The 12,646-nt window shown below is 46.7% G+C and overlaps 1 protein-coding gene across 3 annotated transcripts in view; it reads right to left on the bottom strand.

Annotated features, from left to right (window-relative positions):
• Positions 1-1,940: 1,940 nt before the first annotated feature.
• Positions 1,941-12,646, bottom strand: part of ACVR1C (activin A receptor type 1C) — a 41,515-nt gene continuing 30,809 nt past the window's right edge. For all 3 annotated transcript variants that reach the window (XM_040604816.1, XM_040604818.1, XM_040604817.1), the window contains exon 9: positions 1,941-12,346. In XM_040604816.1, the coding sequence (XP_040460750.1) occupies positions 12,221-12,346 (126 nt within the window). In that variant the 3' untranslated portion in view covers positions 1,941-12,220. The remainder of the gene's footprint in view (positions 12,347-12,646) is intronic.

Below are 12,646 nucleotides of genomic sequence, written 5' to 3'. Positions count from 1 at the left end.
CACCTCTGAGAAGGTGAACGAGTGTCTGGGCAGATCCAGGGACAACCCCTCTGGGTTAAGGGGTGGCACTGACCCTGCTCACAGTTTATGTCTCGCTCACCTCCTCCACAGCGCTCATTCAGAAAAAAAATCACTAAAAAGCAATGCACGACACGGGGACAACTCTCTCCTTTTTCCTGAGAAAAGCAAGCTGTATCTCAGGGATGGCGTCTGCTTACTAGCTAAAGCATGCTGAATAATGTGGGGACCGCGGTGACTCAAAGCCTCTTCCCCTTTTCCTGCTCCCAATCACCCTGCTAAGTGCCCTTGAAAACAAACAAAATGCATTTTCAGTTCCTCAGGCAACCCTCTTCTACGTTTCTGAAACCCAGTGACTCATCTCCAAACAAGCCGAGAGGAGAAAGAAATAAAACCTCCCACCAGCGCAACAAGCACGGCCTTGTTCCCAGCTGCCCCAGCAGCCCCGCGCGCGGGCGATGCCGTGTGTCCCTGCACCAGCCATGCGCCCCGTGCCCCTTGCACACAGCCCCGCTCCCGTCTTACTGGGCAGCCTCAAACCAGCTCGAAGAAGAGCCGAAGGCAGAAGGGACACGAGTCAGACCCTGAGCCCACAAGCAGCTGCTCACGTGTGTCCAGGGAGATCACGGAGGATGCTCCCCTCCAGCCTCCTCCCCGGCAGGCGCTGGCTCTGCTTCGGGGCCGGAGCAACAGGCAGCCTCGTGTCCTCTCCAGGAGCAGACAGGAGTCCCAGGGCAGCACGGCAGGGAAGTTGTTTGCAAGCCCCTGGAGAGGCAGAGCAGGAGTGTGCATCGGGACTGCTCTTGGGGCTGCCCACCACCAACACAGAGTCTCTGTGGCTCGTCAGCTGAGTCCAACTCAGCGCTGAACTCCCAAGCAAAGTACATGCAGCAACATACAGGTGTCAGACAGCACTGCCAGTTAATGTTTATCTTGCACTTTAAACCCCTCTAGCATGCTGTTGCTGTTGGCAGACTAGTGATAGAGCACTATGAACACGCCACTCTCATCCCGCTGTTCTCCCCCAGTGTGCCCGCCGCGCTGGCACATTCTGGGCAGACACACAGCGCTGGCTCCTCCATCTGGGCCATCAGCTCAGAGAGGGCTGACGGGAGAGGGAAGAGTGGAGGAAACACATCAGCACGGCTCTCCTTTTCTCCTCCCAGTTTCTGTCGAGGGAAAGTAGAGAATTTTGATCTTCCATCCTCAGACCCCAGGGAGCTGCTCCTTTTCTCCTCCATGGCCATCTAGTCCTCCATCAATCCCCATCTGCCTCTACAGTCCCAGAGCTCCCAGTCTCTTCATAGGCATCCCAGTTCCCAGAGCATCTCCAGCACTGGTGTCTGCCGAGGGCCTCCCTGTGGCACATCAGAGCAGACCCCCCACCTCTCTGGCACTTCCCAGGAGCAGCGCTGGTCCGCAACGGAGCTCAGGCACTGCCAGCTCTGCTCGTCCCCACCGTCCTGCAACAACTCCAGCTCTGCCCTCAGCCCTGGGTTCAGGGTGCAGCACCATCCCGAAGGACCACAGCCTGGAGACACTTTTGGGATAGCTCCATCGTGATGAGTAGCTGCTGCTTGAATGCAATGTCACGCCTAACCACGCTTGCTCCTTTCTCGGGGTCCTTACCTCCACGGGCTGGGTTTGGCTTCCCCATGCACATTCAGGCTCTGCCCTTCTTGCAGCACTTCAGCTCTGCTCTAACCATTTCTGCTATTCTTTACACACCTTCTTCAAACTATTCTAGCTGCTCTGAAAGGAAACCAAAACTGCTGTGAAACTAAGGGACTAATTTTGCATTAAAATAATCAGATGGACAACCACAGACTTAGGCTGGATTTGCATTTAATGGAAAGAGAACTGGGTTCTTCTGTGATCCAGCTGAAAAGGCAACTGGAGGGTGTCCCCACGAGTTGGTCTAATCTGAGTAACTTCATATGCTGTGATACAGACTCATTTTATGAAGGTGAGCAAACCCTCCCTGAGACTGTAATGAAATCTGCCGTGTGATTTCAAACAAGTCTCTCTGTATTTTTTGAATAAGGTTTTGTACTGTCACCCTTTAACATGCAGACAAATCACACAAGCTATTTTAAGCGCCTAGTCCTTTGTACTACCAACTTTTCCATTTGACAAGTATCTAGTGAACCATGTAATGACTCAGAGTAACCGTTTGAGTACCCAGATGAGTATCACCCTATATGCATCTCAGCACAGCTGCTGACCTATTCCATGTCCTCTTCTCTGCTCCCCTAATCAAAACAGTAAACTTTCCAGAATGACAAGATATGAAATATGAGGCTGATTTTGAAGAAGTCTTGAACAACAAGCCTCTTGCTGAGGGCTGGAGTTGTCTTGAAAGCTTGGAATTCTAACCTCTACACAACCTTGGTTTCCGTGATTTTATATTAGATTTTCAAACACTTGCAGAAGTGTAAGGTAATGATCCCGAGCAGTAACCTTGGTGACTCTTCTATAGCCAGTAAATTTCCAGCATCTCTCTTTTAACTCAGCAATGAAATCAGAAAGGTGTTTTATAATGAATCAAACATGAGCAGCAATATACCAAACACCTGAACAGTTCATTTTTAAATACATACATACCAAGGGCTCACTACTACGTTTAAGGAAAATAACCAGTTGGAGGGGACAAAAAAGAATATCCAACAAGCCCCTCAATTTTATCAATGCAGTATAGAGATTTTTATGCTCCCATATAATATGTCTGTGTATAAACACTTAGAGGGGGATTTTATATACATACAAGACAGAGAGATACGCAGTTTGCGCGCAATGTCACGCAGAGCCCGGGACCCTCCCAGTGAGGACCAAAGAGCTATGCTGGTCCATGGTGGGGAAGGACCCTAAAGACAGGCGTTTGCTTGCAGTCATCTGAGTGCGCTCCAAGGAGACCTCGCCACACCGCGCATCCTTGGGGCAGGTGTTTCAGAAGCAGAACACCAGCACTGTGGTATCAGGGTAGGTCACTAGGTTTCACAGCAAAACTACCTTGTTAAAGGGGATTTCTATGACCTATTATTGCGGTAGATTTAGGGCACAGAGCTTTGCAGCTCTACTTCCTCTCAGAAGCAGGTAAAGGGCACTCGGCTGCATATATACACACTAATATATATAACTGCTTGTTTGTAAGGGAATATCCTCAGACAACTGCAGTACTGCTGTGTTGTAGCATCCCATTTATATTATATTTCTATTTTATATCTCATTTACATCTCTCATTAAAAGACAATTTTCAGCTGTGTTCATCTTATTTGTTATTCAAAATAATATCAAAAGGTTTAAAAGAAAGTAGATTGTAGTATTCCATTCCACCCCACTGTGAAAACTCAGCCGAGTATCAATTTCACCTTAAACTTTCCCATAATGTCGAGGCACCACTTAGATCAAGCCCCTGCTGTGGGGCAGTTCTGCACGTTACAGCTTCTCTCAGTCCAGCCCAGAGGAGAACGAGACAAATCACATAAAATAAACCTCATTGAACCCAGCGCCTGGTGCTGGCCTGTGCCATCGCCACCAGAAACCAGCATGGAGTGGCTTGAGGGGGCTGTCTCCTCCACTCCGCTCCGCTGCAGTCACCCCTCCACCCACGACAGCGCCCGAAATGGCACCACAACGATTTTCACCCCATGATTTGTTCCCTGTTTCAATGGAAATAAATAGCCAAACAGCAAAGACACCTCTGTGCTCCTGCTCGGGCAGCGCTGTGAAACAAGAATGCCTCCTGGGAAGGCATTCCCTGGTTTCCGGGGCATCTGGAGTTCCAGCAAATGCCCCCAGTACTGAGCTGTCTGAAGCAAATCCTTAGTGAGTCAATAACCATCACCTTTGGAGTGCAGAAAGCACCCCTTCTCCCCCTCAGATGACTTACTGAAAAGCTTTGCATGAAATAGGGGAATAATGCATTTGTAGGATATATACCAGGTCTGGAACACAAGCTTATTAAAGCATTAAAAACATATACTTAAACACCAAGTCCACTGCAATGCTTCGGAAAGTAATTTGCAAAGAAAAATCACTGTAAAAATAATGCAAGGAAAAATCCCAGCTTCTTTCAGTCTCCTTTACATCTATTTTGAGCCCAGATCCTAGTCATAAGCCAGATCCTGTTCTCGTGCTAGTATTAAGGACAGCAGTATCTAAAGTAAATCCTTTAATATTAAACTGACAGAACCTTAAAATCCAGTCCCTTGCTTCCAGTCTCCAAAGACAAGCCAGTCCTCAAACTGTGAGGCAGGCTCATAAAAGGGTGTGCTGCCATCCAGACTGTTACAGCCAGAGGCTGCCAGGGCAATGAGAAAGACTGCAATTGAATTCATACCAAATAATTAAGAGACAATCAAACATTTAACAGAAAAGGAAGAGATCCTGCCTCTGCAGTGTAACAATGCTGCAGCCTGTTGACCAGAGGTTGCTGATTTTTGTTGTCTTCTCCTCCTTTTTGTTTTCTTCACAGACTACCTATACATTTCCTGGGCTCTCGTGAACTCACACACTTCCTAGATTCCCAGTCTCTCAGGTCCAGGAGAGAATTAATAGAATATTTGACAGAGAACAAGATGCTACAGCTTGCCCAAACCCGCAGTCACCCGCCAAGGGGACTGTGCCGTTCCCATAGCTGAGAAGTAACGGGTGCATCGCCCAGGTGGTGACGGGTGGGTGCTTGGCAGGTCCTGTGCAGGCACACACTCCTCCACGTGCACTTAGTGCATGTGTATACACCCTCCTGCAGCCACGCAGAAAAGTCACAGAAATCTTTAAACTTTGTAAACGTTTTCCATTACAAAACCAAGCCTTTCTGGACCACACACAGAGTTTCAGCAGTTTCTAGCCTGCCGTTTCTATGCATTCAGCTCGCAGCACGGCCAACAGGGACAGCAAACACCAGCTACACAGCTCAGAGGCGAGTCACATCCTCACACAGAACAGCAGCGGTTCGTGTCTCAGCAAGGCTTTACACTTACGTTCACTGTTAACCAACTCTGAAATGCACCAGAAAGGGCAGGAGACTTTCCTAGGAGCAGAGCTCATGCAAAGCTGCCCGCTTCTGAAGCCTCCATCTTTCCAAGGCTGGGATGCCTGCAGGGTTTCTGCTCACACCCTGGGGCGGAAGGAGTGAGCAAGGAGCCATCCTGTGCAGGACACGAACCTGGACCTTCAGGGGCTCGTAAGCTGGCTCTTCTCCTGCGCTACCAGGTTTGTACCGATGACTCTTGTGAATTCCTGTTGGAATTGGTTTACCTGGTAACAAGAAAATGAAGAATTACCTCTTTCACTTTTAGACCCAAATCCTCCCCTGAGCAGCTGCTCATGAACACCTCCCCCCTTGCAAAAGCCCTTGGCATTTTGCCGGTGTGCCAAGCCCCATGCCTGCCACCGAGTCAGCATGCAGCCGTCGGGGCACAGCACCCACACCCAAAAGTGCCATCTGGCTCATGGGGCGAGCTGCTCCTCCTTCCACGTGTGCTGGAAAAGGGCATCTCCAACGAAGCAGGAATTTCTCAGGCTGCTGGAAGTACAGCGTTTTGCTCTCTGGGGTGATGGCCGCCCAACGTGGCCCTGGCCAGGGGATGGCAGCCGATGCTTGCGGACGAGCCGCAAGCTGTGGCTGTGGCACGAGGGACCCGCTCCACAGCCACCACTCACCTTACAGCAACCTGAACCTGCACTTCATGGCCAGCACCAGACCTGGCTGTTAAAGCTTCCTGGAAATGTGCAGTTACCAAAAATTGAGAGCGCACTTACGATCCCACTGTCTGCTGCAGAAGGACTCAACTCACAAGTAATTGCTTTAATACAGTAGTCTTTTCCAGGGAAAAAAAAAAAAAAAAGCCCACAGCATCCTTCAAAAGCCATGGAAGTCTTGGTACCCTTGGGCAGCAGCATGGTGGATTTAGTTTTGACAAGCCTTAAACTGGAACAAAGCCTGAATTAAATCCCGAGGTTGTGGTTACGTCAAAGGCCTTGTCAAGCAAGCAGACTTCAGAATTGAAGCACTCCATGTGAGTGGGTCTTGCTCAGAGCTACACCACTGCAAACCTAAATAACTGGAAGAGTGGGATGCAGGGACGCTGGTACGAGAGGGAGCTCAGTCAGAGTTCACATCAGCAGAGGTGCAGGAGCAACGCAACAAGGCCAAGAGCAGGCTCCGCTCCCTGCGGCTGACGCCCTTACCGGAGGAAGGTTGCTCCCAGCATGGGAGAGGAGCTGCTGTTTCCCAGACAGGGAGGCACGAGGGTGCGAGGAATGCTCTGCTTCAGCTCCGGTGCCTACTAGCAGTTCATCTCCTTTACTAGAATAAGGGTCCCTCGTAGCCATACCCAGAAGCTGGGTTTTTTGTGCACTACCATGTCCGCTGTACACCGGGAGGAGCGCGAGCAAGGAGGAACAGCAAGGCAGAGCCCATGCACCGTCGCTGCTGTGCTGGCTGCCCCTCCAGGCACCACTTACTCCCCCATTTGCAGCACACTGGCTGGGAGCAGCGACAGCAAGCCGAGGAAGCGGTGGCCAGCAGGCACTTGCCCCTTCCCAGTCTCAACCGAGACCTGAGAGCCCCAGGCTCGGAGGCAGCACCCCCTGCCCAGTGCGCCCGCAGCTGGGCAAGGGGCTGGGGGCACGCGCTGCTGGGAGAGCTCTGGCTCGTGTTTGAAACCTCCAATGGCTACAAGCTACCCGAAACAGCCCTCACCCTTCTTCCCCGCACAAAATGAACACATTAAAAAGTATATATAGTTTTACACTTCAAAGGAACACAATGGCAGAGTGTGCTTAATTTATTAAAATTGCCACCTCTTTCTGAAAGTATACTGGTATGTAAAATATGCGTACAAAATACAACATTTAAACAAACTATTTACACCCAGGGCAGCTGCAGTATCAAGAGATAACTTTAGCAATAATTCTAAAAATAACTTGCAGTGTACACTAGATTAGGTGTTTCACAATATGAAGGTAGAATTTTAGCGTTGCACTGCTACACTAAGTTCTAACACATAGCAGTACTTCTGGATAAAATACTGATGCTTCTTTAAAAAACAGACAACTCAAACTGGTTTGACAAAACACTACACAGTTATCTTTGGGGACTGAAAACCACAGCAATTTAGACACAAAGGTAATAGCTACATTCAAAATACATTCAGTCTATTCATGCCAAAAATACATTCAGTATAAGTTATGACTTATTGCACATTTCTTATATTCTGTAGAAATATATCGTACCTCTTAATGCTTATTTCTCGTACATTCATAAATTGTGCTGCCTGTTAAAAGAGAACACGGACGTCATTCCCTAAAAGCTTCACAGAGTCTGGGGTATCACAGCACGTAGGGATGATCCCTGCCACAGTGTTCGGAACCGCAGATACACTGCGTGCACTGCCCGAGCTCAGAGCATCCCGACTCGCAGGAGGAGACTGACACCCATGCACGGTGGCACAGGGCTCTACCCCCAGGCCACGGACAGCTTTACAAAACCGACACTAAACCACAGTAGGAATTTTTTGAGCCAGAACCTTTATCAACACGCACAACAAACAGGAAAGCACTGGTGCATCCGTATCTGCATCCCACACACAACACGACAGAGCATCTTCCCACCCGTCCTCACAACAAAACCCACTGCACGGGTGGGAGCCCTGCAGAAGCACTACCTGCCACAGACAAAAGTCCTGGTGCTAAATGTGACCATGTAGCAGGTGAGGCAGTTCACAAGACACCATCCTCAACCACAATGAACGAAACACAAAAACTGCCTTCCCATTAGCGAGGATGTGCTGGGGTCACCCCTGAGCCCATCAACTGCCACAGGAGATCCAGGCACACAGGAACCGCAAGAAGATCTTGCTCCATTCCATGTTAAGAGCCACTGTAGGGACTAGACGTCTTTCTAAACAGACTTATTTGTAATTCCTGAATCTATTACCAAAAAAAAAAAAAGTGACATAATGGTGACTAAAATATTACAGGATTCATTACAGGGTTACATGAGGGAATGGTCATGGTTAAGTGCAAATTACTGTAAAAGTAGCGAAGTGCAAATGAGATTACAGTTTTAATTTCTCAAGGGGTCTTTCAGGGGAGCAGTTAAGGAAACAAAAAAATAATTACGTGCTAGAGAAAACGTTAATCAACTTTCCCTTTCAGTTCGTATTCCATGCATTAAGTTTTAGACCATTATTAGAAGCAAATCAAAAAAATTAGTAACTCCCCTAAACCAGAAGCATCAAGTAGGAGAGCCTAAATGTGGTGACTGGTCTTGAGCATCCTTGAGCTTGAAAACTTTTACAAGCTCAAGAATTTGTGCTTTAAATGAAGATTAGCAGAAACATTAGTAACCTCTCTCAAGAAATTTAAGCCTCCCTAAAACTGCAAAGTGTCTCAGCATAACCACTGTTCTGAATCTTGAACAGGACAAATCTACGCTGAGGGAAAAGGCCACTAAAACAAGGGTGTTTGGGTTTTTCTTAAAAGGAGTGCACAGTTTACAAACACCTTAAAGCCCAGTACAACACCTGCCCCTTGGCTCAGTTATGTTTAACTCTAGTTTGCCAAAATGTACGTTTACCTCTCAACAACCAAAGAAAAAAGAAAACCAGTGCAAAAATACGGAGCTAAGCAACAAGCTAGGGCAAACAGATGGTAATGTCTCATGCCATGAGACATGCACAGAAAAGATTTAAAGTGTTCCCAGGGCTGGAGCTGTGACCTGTGAGAGGTGCAGCCAAGTCAGACCAGCGTCTGCCTGTGCAGAGCATCCCCCCTCGCACACCTCCCCAGCCTGGCAGCAAAACAGGGTCGTCTTCAAATTCCAGCATTGTTCAACGATTTTCAGAGAGAAAAACTGAAAAAAAATAGCCTAAATATCCACCACCACATAAGACTGACCAAACAGATAGGAAAAAGCAACTTTTACAAAATTTTACAATGAAAAAAACCCAACCCACACTAAAAAAGTTACTGATGGTGGCTATGCTGGTGTCTGAAGCAAGATTACACCACAAAAAGCAAGGGGAGCAGGCCGTACCCCAGGGCTGACTGCCAAAAAGCCGCAGAGGAACACAGGCTTGCGCCAGTGAGCTCCCCCTGCACATCCCACTCCATTTCATTACACCATGGTGTAAATAAAAATGGGTCATGCTGCAGCATGAGGCCACTGTAACAGCTCCATGAGCCTTGCAAAGGCGAGGACCACAGTTATTTCAGTAGACACAGCAGGCACAGACCGCACCTTGGCGCCCGGAGCGGAGCAGGGCTTCAAGGAACACCTGAGCGCAGCGGGGGCAGCACCGGATCCGCAGCCAGCGGCGGGCACTACATCCCTGATCATCACGTCACTGCCACAGTTTACTCAGTAAACCCTCCTGTAAACATTTCCTAGCTCTACCCTGACAGCACCTCACCAAAAAATCCGCATTTTTTTAATTTCACAGCGTGACTTTAGCACGGTTCCTGACCCAGAGTAGCTTCTGCACAGATACCAAATTCCTCCACTGTGCAACACAATTCACAGGGGAGGAATCCCCTGGAACAGTTATCATGTATGCTTCAAGGGCATAGATACCTTCAAAGGGCAATATAGATAAAAAGTGCATAGAACTGAACTTAAAATGGAAGGAAGATCCCTAGGGAGAATTCTGATCACTCCCCCTCATGAAGCTGATCACAGGTACCCCACACTGGCAGGTCACCTTGTAGACAAGACCATCACTTCCACAGGCTTCACTCTCCAATATGTCCTCCTTGTTGTTAACTGCTCCAAATGACTGGGTTTAATGCATATTTTAATGCACTACACTGGCTGTTCACAATAACTTGATTCTTTTTTTCTCAGGAGAGGAGCTAACTGCATCTGTAAGTGCCAGGAGTTCTAGAAAGACGGACCGTTTCCTTTTGGGCACCTGCCCGAGTGCTAAAGCAATTCCGAAAAGTTCACTTCACCTGCACTGTTTAAACAGTTTCAAAGAAACCATTCTAATCCTATTTCAAATTACTTTTACTCTACTATCATTGATTTCAGACACCTTATTCTGCAAAGAATCCAAGAAGAGTTGATTCCGATGGATAAGACATTTCCTTTTCCCACTTAAAAAAAATACTAAAATCTTTGATCACTCCTTTTTAACATAAGGGGCTTTTTCAAGTTATGTTTTACAAGAATAAATACTGGATCTTATGTTTGCAATTCTTTTGATACTCAAGTCAGCATCACGCCTTGGATCATGCAGTTGCAACAGTTACCCCTCAAGCAGTCTAGAAAGTATATGTCTGTTGAGCTCCCTGGTGTAGTTTATGCAGCTGAAGCACATAAGAATTAATCTATAAGACTGCTTTGATTATATCTCAGAAAGCATACTGGAGAAAAACCTACTAGTAATCTAGTAGAAATATTCTCCACCACTCAGCTAACAGACCATGCAAAGACTTGCACTACTTAACATAAGCATGAGTGACTAAAATTTACGCAAACAGGCAAATTGCACTAGAGCTGATTTACGGGGCAATTAGCATCCTTAAGGAGTCCGTAACATCCTCAAGTCCATGGTCAGGATGAAATACAGAGTACTGATACTACCAACTGTCCCATTCAGTAAAAGTTTAACCCATTCTTCCATGTAAAATCCCCAATTCAAGGTGCTTCATGTCAAAGATTGATCTTAAATACTGTAATTAACTCACAGCTTACTTCCACAGAGCTGTGTACTACACTGAATTTTTGCAAAGCTTTGCTATTCTGGAAACATCTCTGGGCTCAATTGTCATGGACCACCTGGATTTAGAAGCATTTAAAGAACTGTATTATTATGAAATGTATAGTTTTGGCTATTAAAAATATTAGAATATTATATTCAAATGTGTGGACCACAGAGTGGGGCAAAATTCATAAAATGTCAGAACATCAGTGAATTTTGAAAAAACACCTCGCTTTTGATAGCTTGCATTATTATGGAAATATGATTAGAGATGTTAATGCTTTTCACCAGCCTGGTGCTAGTACAGAAATCCATACGAATCCTCTGAACAGGTTGTATTGGCTTCGCGCAGGGACATCAGTGCTTCAAATTTACATCTCAACAGGTCCCTAGGCTGTGACAGACAACAGCAACAGCGATCCCAGTCCAGAGCGCAGGTACGTTTGAAACATCCAGTGCCAAAAGCTAGGGCAGTAGAAAGCACATGAATCCCCCGAAGCCCGGGCAGTGCTCCAGCACACGCCTCAGCAGGAGCTCTGCCCGCCCAGCCGCGCTCCTCGCTTGTGTGGGCACCCCCAAACCCCTCCGACGCAGCGAGGTGGGCTGCGCCGTACGTCACTGCAGCGAGAAATTAACCCTTCTGCCGGGTTTCACATATTTTCCAAGAATTAATACTGTTAAAGCCTCCCCCTAAAACATCAAAAGGCACTAAAAAGATGTGACCCAGTGACAGATTGGCAAGATGTCATTCAAAAATACATACGTTCTCATTTTAGGTAGAATTTCTCCTATGTATCTATCAGGAAAAGCTCCATTATTTTCCCTACTAACCATCAAAAAGAAAAACTGTCCCTTCATCGTTATGTTCAATGAACAAATGAACACAGTAAAGTAACTCCAAACCCTAACTATAATACTGTATATGAAATCAAGACGATAAAAATAAAAATTAATAAAAACCTGACTAGATGCTTTTGTTCGCAATATACACGCCTAGTGGAATTCTCACCATTTTTATTTGCCTAGACAATGATAAATATAGTATTTTAAAATGCATTTTACTGGCAGACCCTTTCTCAGATTCCTGCATAAAGGTATGGAACAAGCTGGATTAAATTTGGTCTTTTACTCAGGTTTGAGGATAAAACTTTGGTTTCTCTTGCAAACAGGCTTTAACCAATACCAGCTATTTCCAACAGTGAAAGGTATTTTTATGCTGTTGTGGTGTTCTAAGCTCCTTTCTGCGATTAGCCTAGCGCCTAACTAGCTTCAGAAAACCAAAGCAAGTCATTGACATGCTGCGGGAAACATGAACTATGAGTCAAAAGCTGCCCCTTCCAGCAGCCAGATACAAAGCGAGATGCCAGTGCTCTGGTTTGGGCACTTAAATATTGAACCACGTTATCTGAGGTAGACCAAAAAGAAAAATAATTATCACATGTTAAAAGATGAACAGAAGGATTCATTCCCCTTTCTTTCTCCAAGGAGCTCCCTCAGGCTTTGGAGTCCTCCTGCACACAGAGCTGTGAAATCGTCTTCTTGACGCGCAGCGCGGTGAGCCGTGCGGCACCGTTGGCGTACCAGCACTCACGCATTATCCTGCCCATCACTCGCAGCGCCTGCAAATCAGAAATTAAAAGAACAGGTCAAGAGTAAAACTGTTACCTCTTGCTTTTCTTTTTTTGAAGCGCAATACCGGGAGATAGAACACAGCGCTCTCCAAGGGTTCTGCTGTGGCAATATGAATTAAGAGCTGTGTTGGAGAGAGTTCAGCGCTTGGTGCTAAGAAGAGTTTTCTCTGTATTGGTCTGGGAGCTGAAAAAGAGCTAGACATCTGAAACACACTTAAATTCAGAAGAGACTGGGCACCAAGGCCCCTTTGTCTCACTGAAAAAGTCTGTGTTAATTTCAACAGGCTC

Source organism: Falco naumanni, chromosome 8, assembly GCF_017639655.2.
Source record: "Falco naumanni isolate bFalNau1 chromosome 8, bFalNau1.pat, whole genome shotgun sequence".
NCBI classification, from domain to species: domain Eukaryota; kingdom Metazoa; phylum Chordata; class Aves; order Falconiformes; family Falconidae; genus Falco; species Falco naumanni.
Note: the sequence above shows the minus strand (reverse complement) of the source record. Positions and strands in the feature narration are given on the sequence as shown.